Source organism: Mirounga leonina, unplaced genomic scaffold, assembly GCF_011800145.1.
Source record: "Mirounga leonina isolate KUSES-001 unplaced genomic scaffold, KU_Mleo_1.0 Mir_376, whole genome shotgun sequence".
NCBI lineage: Eukaryota > Metazoa > Chordata > Mammalia > Carnivora > Phocidae > Mirounga > Mirounga leonina.
The window spans coordinates 9,155,988-9,175,329 of NW_023270718.1; the positions used below are offsets into that span (position 1 = coordinate 9,155,988).

The 19,342-nt window shown below is 54.2% G+C and overlaps 1 protein-coding gene across 1 annotated transcript in view; it reads left to right on the plus strand.

The window, feature by feature from the left end:
- The window catches only part of SSC5D (scavenger receptor cysteine rich family member with 5 domains), a 21,929-nt gene extending 3,475 nt beyond the window's left edge, over nucleotides 1–18,454 (plus strand). The window contains exons 7-14 of the mRNA XM_034986079.1: nucleotides 1,130–1,447; nucleotides 1,650–1,826; nucleotides 3,222–3,539; nucleotides 4,959–5,567; nucleotides 5,642–5,956; nucleotides 6,077–6,244; nucleotides 13,685–13,849; nucleotides 16,761–18,454. Coding sequence (XP_034841970.1) covers nucleotides 1,130–1,447; nucleotides 1,650–1,826; nucleotides 3,222–3,539; nucleotides 4,959–5,567; nucleotides 5,642–5,956; nucleotides 6,077–6,244; nucleotides 13,685–13,849; nucleotides 16,761–18,388 — 3,698 coding nt within the window. The 3' untranslated portion in view covers nucleotides 18,389–18,454. The remainder of the gene's footprint in view (nucleotides 1–1,129; nucleotides 1,448–1,649; nucleotides 1,827–3,221; nucleotides 3,540–4,958; nucleotides 5,568–5,641; nucleotides 5,957–6,076; nucleotides 6,245–13,684; nucleotides 13,850–16,760) is intronic.
- Nucleotides 18,455–19,342: the final 888 nt, after the last annotated feature.

A 19,342-nucleotide genomic window follows, 5' to 3' on the forward strand; every position in this document is an offset into this window, starting at 1 on the left:
TGCCTGGTCTGCAGACACCGCATGAGACCCAGTCCTCACTCTCATGGGCTTCCAGTGGGTCTGCTGCAGGACCCAGCAAGCACAGGGCAGTTGCAGGGGCCGCCCATAGTTGTGGGTGGGAAAGCACAGGGGCTGAGGCAGACAGTAGGTGCCCACCAGACAGGGTGCAGGGGGTGGGCAGTTCTTCAGGCAGCTGATGTGAAGGGGAAGAGGACGAGGATGTCCGCCTGAGTCCCCGCTCTGTGCCAAGCAGCATGCTGGCCACCTCCCCTGCGGTCTCTGAGCCTCACCCCCACGTGGACAGCCTCTGGGGTGGGTATTCTCACCCCTCTCTTCCCAGATGTGGAAATGAGGTTCAGAGAAGGAACCCAAATGGCCCAGATCACAGACTCAGCCCCAGACCCAGAACTTGACCTGCTGGGTCTGTCCGGCTACAGAGAGGTCTGCTGTGCAGGCTGGGCATCTGAAGCTTAGGGTGGGGTGGGGGCAGAGCCCACCCACTTGGGTTGGGGCACTGAGCAGAGGGCCAGGGACAGTGCTGCACGGCGTGGGCAGGACGTAGGGGCAGAAGCGGGGCCTTCAGAGCCCAGGTCATGGGAGGTAAGTTGAAGCTCGAGGGAGGGCTAAGTTGCCGGGAAAAAGAAGTGAACCCTATTGAGGTGCCTGGCTGTCACACTGTGGATGCTACTCACATGTGGGGAGTGGAGCCCAGGGATTCTGCGGGACATCCTACAGTCACAGGACGGGCCCCCCACAGCAAGGGATGACCCGTCCCCCCCATGTCAGTGGTGCTGAGGTTGAGAAGCCCTGCTTTACAGGCCTGAAGCAGGCAGTCAGGGAGTGGGATCAGGACCAGTGTCCGCAGGGCTCGCCCCCAGGCAGGCAGGGGCATTGGGAGGTGGACAGACCAGAGCTGGACTCTTGCTGAGTGATTTCCCATCCTGGAGCCTTTTCCTCATCAGCAAACGGAAGGTGGGATACCTGCTGTCCAGCGTCATCGTGGGCAGGAAGCCCAGCCCCACAGATAGCTCGGTACCTGCGCGTGGGTAGTTGCCTGAGCACGGAGCTCACACCGCTCATCCATCGCAGTCTCCCGTCTGTCTGTTCCCCTCCCTCTCCCCACATCCAGGCCCGGCCCCCCGGCTGCGTCTGGCTGACGGCCCCCACGGGTGCGCCGGCCGCCTGGAGGTGTGGCACGGCGGGCGCTGGGGGACCGTGTGTGATGATGCCTGGGACCTGCGGGACGCCGCCGTGGCCTGCCGCGAGCTGGGCTGTGGGGGTGCGCTGGCCGCCCCCGGAGGCGCCTTCTTTGGGGAGGGCGCTGGACCCATCTTCCTGGACGACCTTCGGTGTCGGGGTAACGAGACAGCCCTGCGATTCTGCCCAGCACGGCCCTGGGGCCAGCATGACTGTCACCACAGGGAGGACGCTGGGGCTGTGTGTGATGGTGAGGACGCAAGGGAGAGGCTGGGGGTGTGGGTGCGCTAGAGCCTCAAGTGGAGGCACAGGAAGTGGGGGGCTCGTGGGGTGTCCTGACCGCCCACTTGCCCCCATCCATGAAACCTCATTCTGCATCAGTGGTCCTGGGATGGAGGGTGTGGGGAGCTGTCCAGCATCACCGTGGTGGTGATCACCTCCCCCCACTCCAGGTATGCCTCTTGGATATGTCCCTCCCACGGCCCCGGCAGTGGACAGCAACGGCTCTTTGCCCAGGGAGGCAGCGTCCAGGCCTCTGGCCCCCACAGTGAGCCAGGCCCCAGGGACAGCAGGTGTCTCACCTCCTCCTGTCTCCCTCACTGTCCCTCGGGAGCCTGGACCAGAAGCTGGTGAGTCTGTTCTGCTCCCCGAGAAAACGGGGCCTTACCTACTGCTTCCTCCCCCGTAGTCAGCCCCCAGGCATCCTTTCTCCCTGCTCAGAGACTGTCTCATCCAGGGGAAAAAACGAGGGTGGGGGAGGGAACAGAGCCCCATGCCCAGAAGGGTCTGTGCTTGGTTGAATGTTCTGCTGGTGCCATCTTGAAATGCGTGATTTTGGGGAGGCGGTCTCCTCACAACCACCAAAAGGACTGGATCCACAATCCTTGTCATTTGTAAAACACAGGCCTTAGTATTATTCAGGTGCAGTGCGGCCAGCAGATCAAGACGGGACCGCCACTGGAAAGATAGTGGGTTTCTAGCCCACGCGCTGCAGGGGCCACGCAGGGAAGCAGCGCGTCGGCCAGGAGGCAGAGGGCGCCAGGGGGACCCGCAGCAAGAGCCTGGGCCGTGGCTTCCGTGGGAAGGAGCAGGCAAGGCCGAGGAAGCAGGCTTAGGGTCGGCTCGCCTGGATCGTTTCCGCGAGCGGTGGGGCGCGGGGGCTGCCCCTGGTTGTCGGGCGCCTGGCCCTGGGCGGCTGAGGGCGGGTGGACAGTGGCCCAGAGGGTGCGCGCCCCCCGGAGCAGGTGGGGGGTGGGCTCTGGATTGGCTGGCGTGCACACAAGAGGCACGCTCCGCTGGTTGCCTGTCTCTCGGAATTAGCTGTCCCTCGAGGGGCAGTCCCTGCAGGGTCAGCAAGGCCCCGAGAGGTCACAGCGTCAGAGACACAGACAGAGGCCTGGTTAGCACAGCTGACTCGCCAAGGGTGGGAGACTTGGTCTTGCTGGAGGCCTCTTTCCCCCTTTTCCTGTGGCACTCAGCGCTCGTGTGGCCGGTGCTGTCGCGACACGGTCTGCGTCTCCCTCGGTGACGCTCGCGGCCACGCAGGCCGTGGGTCCTGCCTGGCGTCCGTGTTTCAGAGAGGGCCACATGGCTGAAACACGGGTGAAAGCAACTTGCTCCAGAGCCCACCTTCTCTTTTTGGTTCACTGCGGTAAACTATACGTACCATGAAACTGACCACTGCAACTGTTCTTAAGTGTACATTTCAGTGGCATTAAATACACTCATAAGGTCGGGCAGCCACCACCATTCAGCTGTAGGACTCTGTCGCCCTCCCAGACTCCCCATTCCCCCTGCCCCAGCCACCCACCCTTCTACTTTCTGTCTCTACGAACTTGACTCCCCTAGGGACCTCATGCAGATGGAATCCTACAGTATTTGTGCTGATGTCCTCTAGGTTCGTCCATGCGGCGGGTGTCCGAATTCCCTTCCTTAGAAAGGCTGAATCCTATTCCATTTTGTGTGTATGCCTCCCTTGGCTGTCCCTCCATCCAGTCTAATTCTTTGGGTCTCTTCCAACCTAGGGTCCCCCCAGCTGCGCCTGGTGGCAGGGCCCAGCAGGTGTTCAGGTCGGCTGGAGGTGTGGCACAATGGGCGCTGGGGGACGGTGTGTGATGACAGCTGGGACCTGCGGGACTCAGCTGTGGTCTGCCGGGAGCTGGGCTGCGGCAGAGCTCGGCAGCAGGACCCTGCGGCTGGCCGCTTTGGCTGGGGGGCTGGCCCCATCTGGCTGGACGACGTGGGGTGCTTGGGGACCGAGGCCTCACTCTCAGACTGCCCCGCTGCGCCCTGGGGGAAGCACAACTGTGCTCACAATGAAGACGTTGGAGTCACCTGCACTGGTAAGGAGGCCCTGCCCACCTGGTGGCTCCTGGAGGGCTTCCTGGAAGAAGGGATAGGAATTAACATCTACACTAACATCTACTGAGTGCTGTCTCCTAAGCCCCCGCCCCGGGCTGGGTGTTCCCACACCTGTGACCGCACTCACGCCTCACAATTAGTACAAGCTGGTGGATGTTAGGCTCATTTTACTGAGGAAGCCGTGGCACAGAGAGGTTAAGTAACTTGCCCAAGGTCACACAGCAACTAAGTGGCAGAGTTGGGATTCTTTCTCCTCCCCAAGATAAAGGAGGTGAAAAGAGGGACACTGGGAGACGGAGAGAAGCCAAAGTGAGGGCCAGCTGCAGTAAGTGCAAGCGTTGTGTCTGTCTCGTTCGTTTGCTAACATTTATGGAGTGCCACTGAGCCAGGTGCTGGGGCCTCAGGATGCAACGATCACAGTCCCGGCCTTTGGGAAGCTCACAGCTCACTGATAGAAAGAGATGCACCAACAAATCACCGCAAACCCATGTGACATGTTATCATTTGGGGGGGCCCAAGACCAGCCTCAGGTTCTATGATCTTCTAGAAGAACTCACAAAGAAATCAGAAGAGCTGTCAAAAACCAGTCAAGGCAGAGGCACAGGGGCCGGTTCAGGGGAGACCTTCAGGGAGCTTCCAGCCGTTGTCCCAGGAGAGCCATGCAGACAGCACTTAGTTGTGCCAGCAGGGGCGAGTGACCACACACACGTGGCACTGCCAAGCAGAGATGCTCCCCTACCTCCGTGTGCAGTTTTTATAGGAGCTTGGTTACAAGCTATGGCTGCCTGCCAGCTGGCTGCCCATACGTCAATTGTTGGTACCGACTCTCTGGGTAGCCCCAGGAACCAGGGGCCAAGGGCCAAACCTTTCTTCGGGCACAGGTGACACGTTAGGGCACACAGGTGCCAATCAGAGAGATGTGACAACAGTGGTGACCCACAGGATGGAGTCACTGAAGCTAAAGCCACAGAGCCACAGAAGGGTTTTGAGCTGGGGAGTGACCCGCCAGACCTGGTACCACTCTGGTAACTGGTAAGAGCTGGACAGGGAGAAAGGGAGACGGTCAGAAGTTACAGGAAGTGATGCCATGGGTGGCCCCAAGATGAAGAGGAGAGGTCAGACGTGGAAAGGGCAGAGAGGATCAGTCACGTCACAACTGTAAAAGCCAAGGAGCAGGGGGTGGTGTTTCTGGCCAGGAGGTTTGTATCCCCAGCATCTGGCACAGTGCCTGGGTCATAGAAGATGCTTGATAAATGTTGGTGACATGCATGAGTGAATGAATAATGAACAAATGAATGGAAACTTGGTGATTGCAGAGATGAGAAAGAAGGAGAGATCTAAAAGACACCTTGTCATTATGGTATCCACCATCTTCCCTGTCCTCTCCTCCCACCTTCCAGACACCCCTGGCCTGGACTCCATCGCAGACCCCTTCAGTTGGAGCTGGATCCCTGGCCTGGGTAGAGATCCGGATGCCTGGCTCCCTGGAGAACTGGCCACCAAGCCCCCCGCAAAGCTGACCCCCAGTGTTCCCGAGAAAACCACCACCAAGGCCCCAGGGAAAATGCCCAAGAGTACTAAGAAGTGGGTGACCAAAAATGCAAGGAGACCGACCACTCAGCCCCCTGCGATGCCAACCACTAAACACTCCAGGGTCCTGGGCACCCAGAGGCCCCCTGAACTGACCTCACGTACCACTACAACCCTGACCACTGAAGCCTCCCAAAGAACAGTTTCTGAGTCTACTACCAAGTTGACCACTGAGGTTCCCCACAGGATGACCTCACATACTACTGCAACACGGACTCCCCGGGCCCCCCGAGAACGGACCGCTAAGACCGTGGCAACATCAACCACTCAAGGCCCCCGAGAAATGACCTCTGAGGCCACGGTGCAGCGAATCCCTCTGGCCTCCACGGAGCCATCCGCTGACACCCCAGCACAAGGTTCTCCAGAGTCTTCCAAAGACCCAGCCCCCTCCCCCACTGGGAGCACCGCTGGGGGATCAGGTGAGCGGAGGGAACATGAAGAGGTGAGGCTGACCCCTCTTGACCCCTCCTGACTTGGGGTCTTCTACCAGCAGGCCCGTTCCGGGTGCGTCTGGCCGATGGGCCCAACCGGTGTGCTGGCCGGCTGGAGGTGTGGCATGCTGGGCGCTGGGGGACAGTATGCGATGACAGCTGGGACCTGCGGGACAGTACCGTGGCCTGCTGGGAGCTGGGCTGTGGAAGGGTCCGGGCCCGAGTGGGCAAAACCCACTACGGCCCCGGGACCGGTCCCATCTGGCTGGATGACGTGGGCTGCAAGGGAATGGAGGCCTCGCTGAGTGACTGCCCTGCTAGGGCATGGGGCCAGCACAACTGTGACCACGAGGAAGACGTGGGCCTCACCTGCACTGGTACTGGGGATGGGGTGGGGGACCCAGAGTCACTCCAGCAGGTTCTGGAAGGGCAGTCTGGAGCAGCAGCAAGGACCTGAGACAGGGTGGGGCTCAACCCACGCCCCACTTTCTCCCAAGGCTACGCGGATGAGGATGATTATCCTCCCTGGACCTGGGATCCCACCTCGGGAGAGGACCTGGCCAAGGCGACCACCGCTGCAGGGGTACCTGGACACAGGCTCTCCTGGGGCACCACCAAGAGCCCAGGGGCCCCCTCCCCGGCGACAAGGCGTCTTCCGGACACAGGTGAGGTGCACGGCCAGGGTGCGGATGGGGCCCCCATCAGTTTGTGTGCACCTCCCGGCAGGGCTCCCCAACAGACCCCGAAGTGAGCTGGCCTGGGTGTCGGAGATCACGGACAGGTTCTCCGCGGCTCTGGGGACCCTAAAACGTTCCCTCCTTGGGATCTCCTCGAGAGCCTTGAAGAGGAGACCCCCGTGTGTCTCTGAGCATCAGACCAGGCTCAGCACGGCCTGACCTCGCAGGCCTCCCGCAAACCAGCCGCGACACCTGAGACTGGGCCCCTCCATCCAGAGCCCCGAGACCCCCCAGCTGGCCGAGGTCACCACGCCATCCTGCAGCGCCCTAGAGCTTGGCCCGTGCGGCCGACCCGAGTGTCCTTTCACCCCTGCGGCCACACCCGGAGCCCGAGCGCCCCAGCCCACGTGCTCCATTGCCTGCTCTCGGGGGCTTCTCCGCGGCGTGTCCTCGCCCCTGCGTGCTTCCCTGCGCGTGCGCTTGCTCTCCCGGCTTTCTCCGCGGCGCCCCTGCGCATGCGCACGTGCTCTCGCGGGCTTCGCAGCCGCTGCCGCCCGCCGTCCCTGCGCATGTGCATGTGTGCGCATGTGCATGTGTGCGCACGCGCGTCCGCGGCTCTTCCCCCGCGCCCCCCCCCCCCCCCGCCCCGGTCTCGCTCTTCCATTCCCCCGCTCCACGTCTCCATCGCTCTGCTGTTCTCCTGGCCTGCTAGTCTCTCCCCATCGCTCTCGTGTGCCTACATCCGGTGCACACTCCCCGCGTTCCTGTGTTCCCGCAGTCGATGCCTGCATCCTCCCCTGTTCTCGCTCTCTCCGCCTCCGCCGCCTCCGCCTCTGGGACCCACCGTTTCCCACGCCAGCGGCTCGGCCTTCCCCTGCGTGCCCTGCTGTCTGCCTGCCCCGCAGCCCGGCCACTCGTGCCTCCTGCCGCCCCTCCGTGCCTCGCACGCTGACTCCGTCGCCTTCAGCTCACGGCTGTCCCCTCCCGCCCTGGCCCCGCCTTTTTCACTCCACCCAGCTTGCTGCCCCCTCCCTCCTTCTCCGGCTGCTCTCCCATCCCCCGAAGGCCCCACTTCTGCCTGTCGCCCCGCGCCCCTCTCCTTGTCTTCTCCTGAGGGACTCGTCGCTTCAGGAACGGGGCGCCCCGCCCCTCGGGCATTTTCCCGCCTTTTTCTGGCGCTCAGCACGCACGCGCACTCCGCTGTCCTCGGGACGAGGAGAGGGCCAATCCGCTTCACGCCCCGTGACGACACAGGCGCGCTGCGCCTCCTGATTGGCCGGCAGGCCCACGCCCGCGGTAATAAAATCCGGTGAAGCGGCCCCTGGGCGTCCAGAGCGGCGACCTGTAGGCGAGGTTGGGCTCCTCGTGAGGGGAAACGGAAGGGAGGAGCGGGCCGAGGGGCCGCCGCGCTTTAGGGTGGGGGATCGGAGTTGTGAGGTAGGGCCGGTCCTGCGCAGCGTTACGAGGTGCTGCTCCCGGGTGCGTTGCGGCTGGGGTTCTAGAGCCTTCGTTCTCTGCGACCGGCGCAGACCCGTCTGTCCTCTAGCGCCCCCTCGTGGCGGAGACGGTCAGACGCGGGGCTGGAGTTCCTTGGGGGGGGTGGGGAGGCGACTCCGTGAGCTCGGAAGTGCAGAATGGCGAGCCGCTCAAGGGAAATCTCGGGGTAGTCCCAGATACAGTAATAAGGGGGCCAGATGGGGAGTGGGAGGGAGGACAGACATGAATTCCTATCCTCGCTGCAAGGTGACCCTGAAAATAGATGACTCCAGTTCTTTGAGCCTGTTTCTTCCTCTGGAAAAACAGTCCAGCCGAGCTAACTCCGTGCTGGGCACGCATGATTCCAACAACCGGGAGACCTAGGTCCCGTTAATGCCCGTGTTTCAGATGGGGAGAAAATTCGACTCAGAACTTAAACACAGGAGCCGCTGTTGAGGTCCATCTTACATGACTTCACACACATTTTGCTCATTGGGTTGGGAAAGATTACTGAATTACTGAGCTAATTATCAGCGAGTTGCTTAGTCCAGCTCTTCGGCTTCCAGTTGTGGCTCCACCAAGATGAGAACTAGCTGGGTGACCTCAGGTCCCAATCCCGTGAACAAAATGTGTGTGAAATAGTTTAAAACCACAGAACGTTGGTGGTTAGACTGATTTACCATAAATGAACAACAGCTGCAGGATCCCAGGGAAGGAGTTGTTATTTCTAGTGGAGCAATCAGGAAAAACCTTGCAGGGGAAGTGGTATTATCCAGTGGCAGACACCAGGAGGAAGGGAATTCTCAGAGGGGCAAAGGCTCTAGGTGAGAAACCGCATCGCCAGTAGGACATTGTCATCTCCCTGGACCCTTAGCTCCATCGCGCGTTTGCTAACTGTCAGAAGTCCTACAGGGCTCTCCCAGGGCTGACACCAAGGTGTGAACAGGGATGTGTTCCTTCTGGAGGCGCTAGGGGAGGAGAATCTGTTGCTGTACCTTTTCTGGCTTCTAGAAGCCCCACATTCCTTGGCTCGTGGCCCTTTCCTCCATGTTCAGAGCTAGCAATGTTGCACCTCTCTGACCTCTCTTCTGTCTTCACATCTTTCTCTGTCCTGATTTTAAGGATGTGTGTGATTGGATTGGGCCTACTTGGATTGATGCAAGATAATCTCTTCATCTCAAGGTCTGGACCTTTAATCACATCTGCACTATCCCTTTGCCACAAAAAGGTAACCTCTTCACAGGTTCTGGGGATTAGGGTACAGGCATCTTTGGGGGAGAATTACTCTGTCTACCATCGAATGTGTGCTGTAGAGACTCAGCAGAGACACATTTCTTGATGGAATTGTAACAGCTGAGGCTAGAGGCTTCAGAGGTTGAATTTTCACTTTCTAGTTCATTGAAGTAACATTTTTCGAGGCTTCTCGGAATTTGGAGACACAGACATTAACTCGTGTGTCAAATACCTGCCGTGTGACAGGCGTGACTACTAACCCCTGGGAACATAGCAGTGATGAGCAAGGGAAAGGGAGGCTGCGATTTGCGATTTGGAATAGGATGGCCGGGAGATGCCTTACTGAGAAAGTGCCCTTTAAGTGATGACCTTCAGGAGGAGAGGGAGAAAGCCATGCAGATATCTGGTTGGAGAGTGTTTCATACAGAGGGAACAGTGCCTTCGAAGGCTTTGAGGTGGAAGTGTACTTAGCTGGTTCCAGAAACGGCAGCAAGGTCAGTGGGGCTGAAATGGAGTGGTTGATCGGAATGATGGCAGGAGATGAGATCTGTTCTGGGGAGCCCCGACGGAGCTAAAGGTGCATTCCAGGCAGAGGGAGCAGCACATGCAAAGGCCCTGTGGTGAGATCTTGAGAGAATGGCAAAGATACCAGCATGGCTGAAGCAGAGTAAGCCAGGCAGGGTGAGAGTGATAGGAGAGGGCTAGACTCTGAGTTTTATTCTCTATGCAGCAAGAAGCCCTCAGTGGAGCGTTTTGAGCTAGGAAGGACATGGTCACATGTGCATTTTCAAAGCAGTCACCCAGGATGCTGCATGGGAAATGGATGGAGGAGCTAGAGTGCATACAGGGAGGCTGAGAGGTCTTTGGAAAGGTGACAGTGGTCTCTGCCGGGGTGGCAGTGGAGACTAAGAAGTGGATTATGTAAGCTATGTTTTGGGAGTTGAGCTGATGGATTTGAGTGATGGGTTGGGTAGGGTGTGTGAAGAGGGAGGTGGGAGATGGGGATCCACCTTTTACTGGATCAGGGACTACTGCAGCTGGATCCACAGGATCCACAGTGGGAATATTAGATCCATTGGTGATGCGTTTAACACACCCAAGTGGAGACATTAGATACGTAATACTAGAGCTCTGAGGAGTGCTTGGGCTGAAGATATAAATTGACAGGATGGGATTTGAAGCTGTGGGAATGGATGAAGCTGTGCAGACAGATAGCCTTGTCTAATGGACCTCCCACACTCAGCTTGGGAGGTGGGATGATTGATGGATTTGGGCTTTTGCTGTATGTTATGGCTGCATGAGGTCATGCAGAGGGAAGGGGATCCAAGAGTAAATGCAGGATTAAATTAAAATCAGAGGTTGGATGAAATCATAGCTAGTATTCATTGAATGTGCTCCACATGTCAGGGACCATCTACCAGCATCACATGGCTTAACTCACTTCCTCCCCCAAGGAACCTTATGAGATCAGTTCTATCCTTAACACCCTTCTACAGATAAGGAAACAGAGGTACAGAGAGGCCAGTACAGCAAAAGGCAGAGCTTGGATTCTAACTCCAGGATTTACACTCCTAACCACTCTAGCCATGGAGACGGGGAAGGAGCATATGACAGAATTAGCTCTGAAGAACCCAGAAAGCATAAAGCAGGGCATGACTTCATTGAGGGGGGGGGGGAGTGGCCTTTGAATAAAATCTTGAAGGATGAATAAAAGCTCACCAGGGGAGGAGTAGGGTAAGACTCAGGAGATCTGCACCCCAAGGGAAAGAGGTCTCCATTTAGGACCAGGTACACCTGCATGGGTCTGAAGCCTAGCACTGCTCCTTGGCTGTGTGACTTTGGGAAAGTTCCTTGCCCTCTCTGGGCTTCAGTTTGGTCATCTGTAGCAAAACGGCAGCTTCTCCACCCACCCTCTCCCCATGAGATTGCCAAAAATTAAAATGTCTGACATCAAGGATGTGGGATGAAGGTGGGCATGAGAATCTGCACCTATTTAGGAGGGCAGTTTAACAATATCTAGGGGGATGCAGCTGCCTTCCACACAGCAGTTACACAATCAGGTATTGAGGAGTTCTCACTCATGAACCCAAGGACACAGATCTAAGGAATTCACTGCAGCCATATTTGTAACAGCAAAACATTGGCCACAGCCTAACCCCCTGTCAGCAGGGGTACAGAGGAATCAACAGTTGTGTATTCATACGACGGAATAGTATATGAAGGTTAAAAAGAAGGAGCTAGAGATAGATGAATTTAATTCAAAGAATAAGCTTATCACATGCCAGGTTTTGCGACCCCATGCAGTAGACCATCATGGTACCCATTTTACAGGTGAGGAAACTGAGTCATGGAGAAGTTCAATGACTTGCTCACCCAGCTAGGAAGGGACACACCCACAAACCAAGCTGCAAAAGGATGTATGCAGTATATATGTAGATGGGCAGAGTCTTCAACTTAGGAAGCTAAAGCATGGAGAAACAATATGGCATCAGAGAGTCCTTCAGGGAAGGGGTGTGATTGGGCCTCACAAGGACTGTAACTCTGGAATGCTGCTTCTTAAATTAAAAATGCATATTTTAATGAAAAAAATCAAATTGATCCCATGCTAACGGACCACGAGCAGGTGGCCATATCTTAGAGGACATTTCAAGAACACAGAGGCACAAGGAGTATGCCTGCAGTTGGTGGGCTGACATTTTAACGGAGTTCAATTTATGTTCTCAGTGGAGTTCTCCTAAAACCCAGCATCTTGAAAAGAAATCTTCACCGCTAATGGTTTTTCTCTCATATTTTTTCCATTTTTAACTTTTTAATTAATAGTACTGCTAATGGTTTTTAAAATTCCTAATGAGTGTGACCGTCAGGTAGGATTTCACGGTTATCCTCTTAAGATATTTGACAGGCATGGGGAAGGTATTTAATTAAGAACGGTTAATAATAGGGAGACATGACCGAGGTATCTGCAATGCTGGTCATCAGGGTGAAAATTGACCCATGTTCTATTCGTGTGTAATGTATTAGCAGGTGACAGAGCAAGGGATTTCTGCAACTGGGACAGCTAGCTACAGAGCTCAAAGTGACCAGGACAAACATGCCTAATATGTCAGATACCATCCTTCTGCCTGGTTTCACATGCAGAGTGGGAAAATATCTGTGGTGGAGAAGGGAAAGGCAAAGGCTCAGAGGTGCACAGAGGCTAGATGTGAACACCTCAAGGTTTGGGGTCCAGGGTGAGCAGGAACACCATGTGGAAGGCGGCATGGTAAGAGGGGGTGCTGGAGAGGTGGGCAGGGGGCAGTTAATCAAGTGAAATGAGGAACATGGACTTTACAGTTGTACAATGTTGTGGATACACTCAAACCCACAGAATTGTACACGTTAAGGTATGTGAATTATATGTCAACAAAACTATTGTGTTTTTTAAATGATTTATTTATTTACCTGAGAGAGAGAAAATGCATGCACGCACACATGCAAGTGAAGGGGAGGGGCAGAGAGGAAAGGGGAGAACCTCTAGCAGACTCTCTGAGTGCTGAGCATGGAGCCCCATGTGGGGCTGGATCTCACAAACCTGAGATCACAAGGTGAGCTGAAATTAAGAGTCAGACGCTTAACCAACTGAGCCACCCAGGCGCCCAACAAAGCTATTGTTAAAATAAGTTTTTTTTTTTAAAGATTTTATTTATTTATTTATTAGAGAGCGAGCGAGAGAGAAACAGCATGAGAGGGGGGAGGGTCAGAGGGAGAAGCAGGCTCCCCGCCGAGCTGGGAGCCCAATGCGGGGCTCGATCCCGGGACTCCGGGATCATGACCTGAGCCGAAGGCAGTCGCTCAACCGACTGAGCCACCCAGGCGCCCAAAATAAGTTTTTTGATCCACCAAGCTAGAAGACTGAATTCAGTCTTTCTATTCTCCCTATATAAAATGATATACTTTACATTATATTTTACATTATACTTATAAAATGGTATATTTTTATTATTACAGAGCTGACCATTGAACAACACGGGGGCTAGGGGCACTGACCCACACGCAGTCAAAAATCTACATATAACATTTGACTCCCTCAAAACTTAACTACTAATAGCCTACTGTTGACTGATAACATAAACAACACATATTTTGTAAGTTATATATACACACATATATATTATATACTATATTTTTATAATAAAGTAAGCTAGAGAAAAAAGTTACTAAAATCATAAGGAAGAGAAAATATATTTATAGTACCATACTGTATTTATGGAAAAAATCCACATGCAAGTGTTCCTGCATAGTTCAAACCTATGGTGTTCAAGGGTCTCTGTATATTACACATTTATATGTTATATAAAATTATTGTCATGTAGAGATTATCCAAGTGTATTCATCTAAAAACCATAGGGAAAATAATACAGAAATGTTCCTGGTGGTTCATTAATAAAGATATTATAGGGGTTTTTTTTCCCCCCGAGGGAAAAATAAAGAATGAGTAGGGGCAGGGACATCAGGACATTGACATAATAACTGTTCTTCTTTTATAAGCTGGTTTAGTCCAAGTTTCTGTTCTTGGTAGTTCAGAGCATCTCAGCTGAGTCACCAGGGTGGCTGTGAAGTCAGGGAGGAGATTGGGGTGGTGGTCTAGTTGAGACAGGATGAAGCCTGAGTTTGGGTCCAAGAGGAACAGAGGGTCAAAATCAAGCGAAGCGAGACTCAGTTCTCCCTATATCTCTCAAGGTGATGAGGATAGTTATGAGCCTTCCCGGACGTGGGATACACCTTCAGGAGGGGCTCTGCCCAAGGGGACACCCACCGCAGGCAGACCTGGATCCATTCTTACCACCACTATCACCCGGAGCCCAGGCCATTCCTCTCCAGCTCCAAGGATCCATGGGGTCACAGGTGAGGCATGTAGCTGTGGCAACCAGGTTGTTTGTGTTGTGGGGTAGAGAAATGGACTCCAAGTTCCCCAGTGGTGACCCCACTCTTACCCCAGAGACCCAAAAGAAATGTATCCTGAAACAAGGGGTTATTATCTACATCAGTGGCCCTCAACTGGGAATAATTGGCAATATCTGAAGATGTTTGGGATTGTCATGACTAAGAGTAGTGGGGCTACTAGAACCTAATGGGTAGAGGCCACAGATGTTGTTACATATCCTACTACGTACAGGACAGTCCCCCACAACAGAGAATCATCCAGCTCCAAATATCAACGATGCCCAGGTGGGGAAGCCCTAACCTATACTATGCAATTCACTCTGACAAATCAATAAAAAAATGACCCTATACGAGAATGGGTAACAGTTATGAATAGGTGATTCACAGAAGGGAAAGCCCAAATGGCCAACAAGTATATGTAGAAACATTCACACTCATAAGAAATCAGGATATTCAAATTAAAATGATGACAAGCATGGACAAAATTTGAAAGGTAGGTAATATCGAGTGTGGGTGAAGATGTGGGAATACAGACATCCCCACTGGATATAGCTATTTGATAAAGACAGTTTAGTGAGATTAAGTATGATTGTACATTGTGACCCAGCAATCCTCTTCCTGTATTCCAGAGAAATTCTTGAACAGGCTCCTAAGGGAAGCCTATGTGAGGGTTTTCTTTGGAATGTGATATCAGGGAGTTGGAGGCAGGTTACATGTCCCGCAGTGGGTAACAAGATAAGTGCAGTGGGTACACATGATGGAATCCCATGCAATAGCTAAAGCAATGACTAGCTACACACAGAGCAACATGGGGCGGTAGGAACAACATAATATGGAGGAAGACAGAAGCAGAATGAAATTTCCAATGATTTGCAAAAACTGAAAAGCACAAACACAAAAATACACATACACTTAATATATTAACATATATACATATGTGCCTTCTATATGGTATAAGATATTGTATAAGGACATATGTCAAATACATTAATGGAGGTAGCTGTGGGAGAAAGTGCAAGGGATGGAGATCGGGGAAGAAAAAGGAGAAGAAAGAAGAGACATTGCAGGACTGTTGATGACAATATACAGAGGAGTATGATTAGCTTAGCTCTCTGTACCTTGCGTCTGAAAAATTAAAAAGACCACTGTAGGCATCTGAACCCCTACAGTATTTAAGCAAGCTGAGATTCTTGAAATAATAACTAAACCAGTTAATATTTACTGAGCAATATACCATGTGTTGGGTACTATTCTAAGCACTTTACATATATTACCTCTTTAGCCCTCATAACATCTATAGGAGCCCTATGATGTAGGTATTAGAATTATGCCCATTTCACAGATGAGAGAAATTGAGGTATGGACATCAATGACTATGACAGTATTAATAATCACAAGAGTGCCTGTTACATGCTAGGCACTGTCCTAAGTCCCTGTACACACAGGAGCTCCCTGAATCATCACAGCTCTACAAGGGAGGTCCGTTGATCATCCACAAACTGAGATTCAAGGCAGTTAAATAACTTGTCCATGGTCACCCAGTTAGGAAGCGACAGGTCTGGGGTTTAAGCCCTGGCTGGAGGCCAAACCCTTTACTTAACCACTTCTCTACTGCAGTAAACAAATGGCAAGAACAGGATGCACATCAAAAATCCTACAGGAAAACTGGAATTCTCTAGAGCTGTATCGTTCAGTATGGTAGCTGTCAACACAGGTGGCTTTTTACTTTAAATGAATCAAAAATTTGAAAAATGAGGGCAACCCCCTCAGGTCCCCTCCCTCCTTGGGAGTTTTGTATTATCACTTTGCTAAGTCTCAATAAACCTTGCTTTGCTGCCCACAAAAAAAAAAATAATTTTTTTTTAAATGGAACTTTCACTTCCTTAGTTGGACTAGCCACATTTCAAGTACTCGGTGGTCACATGTTATCATATCCATCACTGAGAGAGTGATTATTAATGACCTAGACTCTGAATGCAAAGGACTTTGCTTCATATCTTGTCCCCACAATTTGCGAACTGTATCTGTGAGACCTATGGCAAGTTACCTACCCTCTTGGCCTGACTCCCCTCATCTGCAAAAAGGGATAAAATTCTCATTTACCTGGAAGCTGAGCCAGGAAGGGGGTGAGGCTTCTCACTCTACTCAGGCCCTAAATGTAAGGGGCTGCCAAAACACTCAGTTACCAAGGTAAATAGTATCTTTATAGTTTTAAAAATAAAAATTAATGTAAAACATTCACAATGAACTAAATATCAAAAATTTAACTAAAGGCAGGATCCCATCTACCTCGCTTGACTTGCCCTAATCCTGGCCCCGTCAGATTCTGTCGGGGTAAAATTTTGACTTTTTTGTTCACAGTGGATCTCTTGCAGTAATTTTGTTTAAAAATGTGACATAAAAATCTTGACTACTGAGATTACGCTCAGAACGCTCTTGCATCCCCCCTCATGCTTCTGCACCTTCTGGCATCTCCCACATTCCTCCCCCCATGTGCCCCCTCATCCCCTCTGCCCTTCAGCCCCTCCTGCATCCCCAGGTAAGCCTCCACATCCCCCACACTCCCGCATTTTCCCGCATGCTTCCACAACCCCCTTCTGCCCCCCACGTTTCCGCCCCGGCCCGCCTTCCGCGGTACCCCTCACCTCCCTCGCGCTCCCTCACCCGCGGTGGAGGACGCCAGGTGGCGCCTGGAGACACCACAGGTGGCGGGGAGGTGGGGCGCTAGGGCGGGGTGAAGTCTGCTGGCAACCCATGATGTCACAAGGCCCTGCGCTCTCCCGTTGGTCGGCTCCTCCCTGGAGGGGCGGGGCGGGCCACGGGGTGGGCGGGGCAAGCTGACCTCGGCCATCTGTCTTTCCTCCTCCTCCAGGTTCCCTGAGGAAACCGTGGCCCGAGCGTCGGCTGCCTCGTCCCACGGCGGCCAGGACGGCGCCCCCTGCCCCTTCCCCAGTTCCCTCGGCCTCGCCAGAGCCCCCTGGCCCACCGGTGACCCCCGACTCCGCGCCACGGCTTATTCCCGAGACAGCTTCAGCGCGGGAGGTGACCTCTGACCCTCCTGGCACTTTGCCACCCAGCCCAGACCTGGCCTCCCGGATGAACTCTGACCTCACCTTGACAACCCCTGGCCTCAGTCTGGCCACCCCCGAGGCCGCTGTGATTCCAGCGCTGACACCTGATCTCTCACCCACCCTACCACCCACCTTGCCCAGAGAGCTGACCTCTGACCCCTCTGCACCAGCCGCGGTGACCCACCTTTTTTCTACCTCGGAGTTGACTCCAGAATCCGACACAACCCCAGACTTGGACACAGCTCCATACGCCAACACAGTTCCAGATCATTCCAGATCCCCAGACCCTCCCACAAGCCCCCACCCCACTAGCACCCCTCACTCCACCTTGACCTCTCACCCCTCCATGACCTCTCAACCCATGACCACCCCTCACTCCACCACGACCCCACAACTCACCACGACCCCCCAACCCCCCACACCCCCCCAACCCCCCACACCCCCTCAACCCACCACAACCCCACAACCCCCCACACCCCCTCAACCCACCACATCCCCTCCTCCTACCACAGCCCTTTACCTCACCACAACCCCTCACCCCACCATGACCCCTCGGTCCACCACACCCCCTCAGTCCACCGCCGCTCAACCCACCACAACCCCTCACCCTATCACAACCCCTTACCCTGCCACGACCCCTCACCCCACCGTGACCCTTCATTCTACCACCTCTACTCGCCCCGCCATGACGGCCGACCCTACCTCAACCCCTGTGATCACTATCAAGTCCATTCCAACTTCCTTGGGAACAGAACTCTTCTCTCCCGCTCCAGCACCAACAGTCAAGCCCAGCCTACAGCCCTGGTCGACCTCCACGGGCTCCTCCCGTCTCCCTACATCCCAGATGTTGAGCCTAGCGCCTTTTCCAGCCTCAGAGCCCAGCCACTCCAGGCCTTCTCCAGCCCCAAGCATGGACACACTGTCCACTCAGGGCTTTGAGCCACCAAGAAGCCAGAGCCCCAAACCAAGCCTACCACCCACCCAGACCCCACACTCAGGCCCTGACCCTACTGTGACCTCTGACCTCCACCTGTCTTCCATGGCCCACCCCTTGGCCCAACCTCTCCCCGACCATCTCACCCCAAAGCCAACTCCTTGTCAGAGCCCAGACCCCCTTGGCCCATGTGTGGCGCTGCCACCACCTGTAAGGGTCATGGCTTGTGAGCCGCCTGCCCTGGTGGAGCTGGTGGCTGCTGTGAGGGACGTGGGTGGCCAGCTGCAGAGGCTGAGCCTGGTCCTGGAACAGGAACTGCAGCAACGCCAAGCCCTGGGCCTGGGGCTGACCCAGCTGGTGGAGGCCACCCGGAACCTCGGGCAGCTGGGTGAGGTGGTAAAAAGACTTGCTGAGGGGGCCTGGCCCCCCAGCACATCTGCACCAACCACCACCACCCCCGAGGAGGAAGAAAGGCCTCGGAGGGGGGACGTGTGACCCTGTATGGGATTTGAGGGGCTAAGACACACCCACACAAAAAATGAAAACCAAAGTACCTAATTAAAAACAAAATATCAGCGACATCTGTGGGGACCTAGGGGGAACTCCAGAGAGATGGAATCACAAGATTGGTCTTGATCCGTCAATCCCACAGGCAGCAGGCACGGCAATGGTGTTTCTGGTGATGGCGTTGGTGATAATGGGCGATGAGCATGATGGTCGTTGTGACCGTGGCAGACGTATGGTGGTGAGCTTTACAACAGCAGTGATGGTGGTGACGGTCATGGCGACAACGATGATGGTGATGGAAGTGAGGTTGGCCGTGACCATGGCGGTGATGATGATGAAGGTGGGCATGGGCATGAGTGTGACGACTTAGTGATGAAGATCATGATGGAGATGGGGGTGCTGAAGATGCCACCATGGCACTGACGAAGCCCCGTGGTGGGAGGAATCTCTGTCTTGTTCGCAGACGTAGGCCCAGCTCTCCGAACAGAGCCTGACGCAGAGTGCACAGTCCTTAAATACCTCTTGAATGAATGAGTGCATGATAATAATAATAATGACTAATATTTGTTGGGTACTTCTTTTGGGTCAGGCTCTGTTTTAAGGGCTTCGAGTGCATAAGGTCACTTTATCTTCATGAACACCTGCTGGGGAGGGTACTGTTACCACAGCTCAGCAGAGAGGAGTGAGCTTTGGAGCCTGAACGCCTGAGTTTGCTTGTGGCCGTGAACCTGAGCCAGTTACCTAACTTCTTGGTCTGAGTTTTCCCGACCATGAAAGGGGGATAATAAGTACATACCTCATGGGTTGCTGTGCCGATTAACTGATAAATTAATGCATATGTAGGCGCGCTTAGCACAGGGCCTGGCTCTCGATAAGTGCTCGTTCTGTGCCAGTTGTTATTGTATTTATCCCCATTTTACAGATCAGGGCACTGAGGCCCCA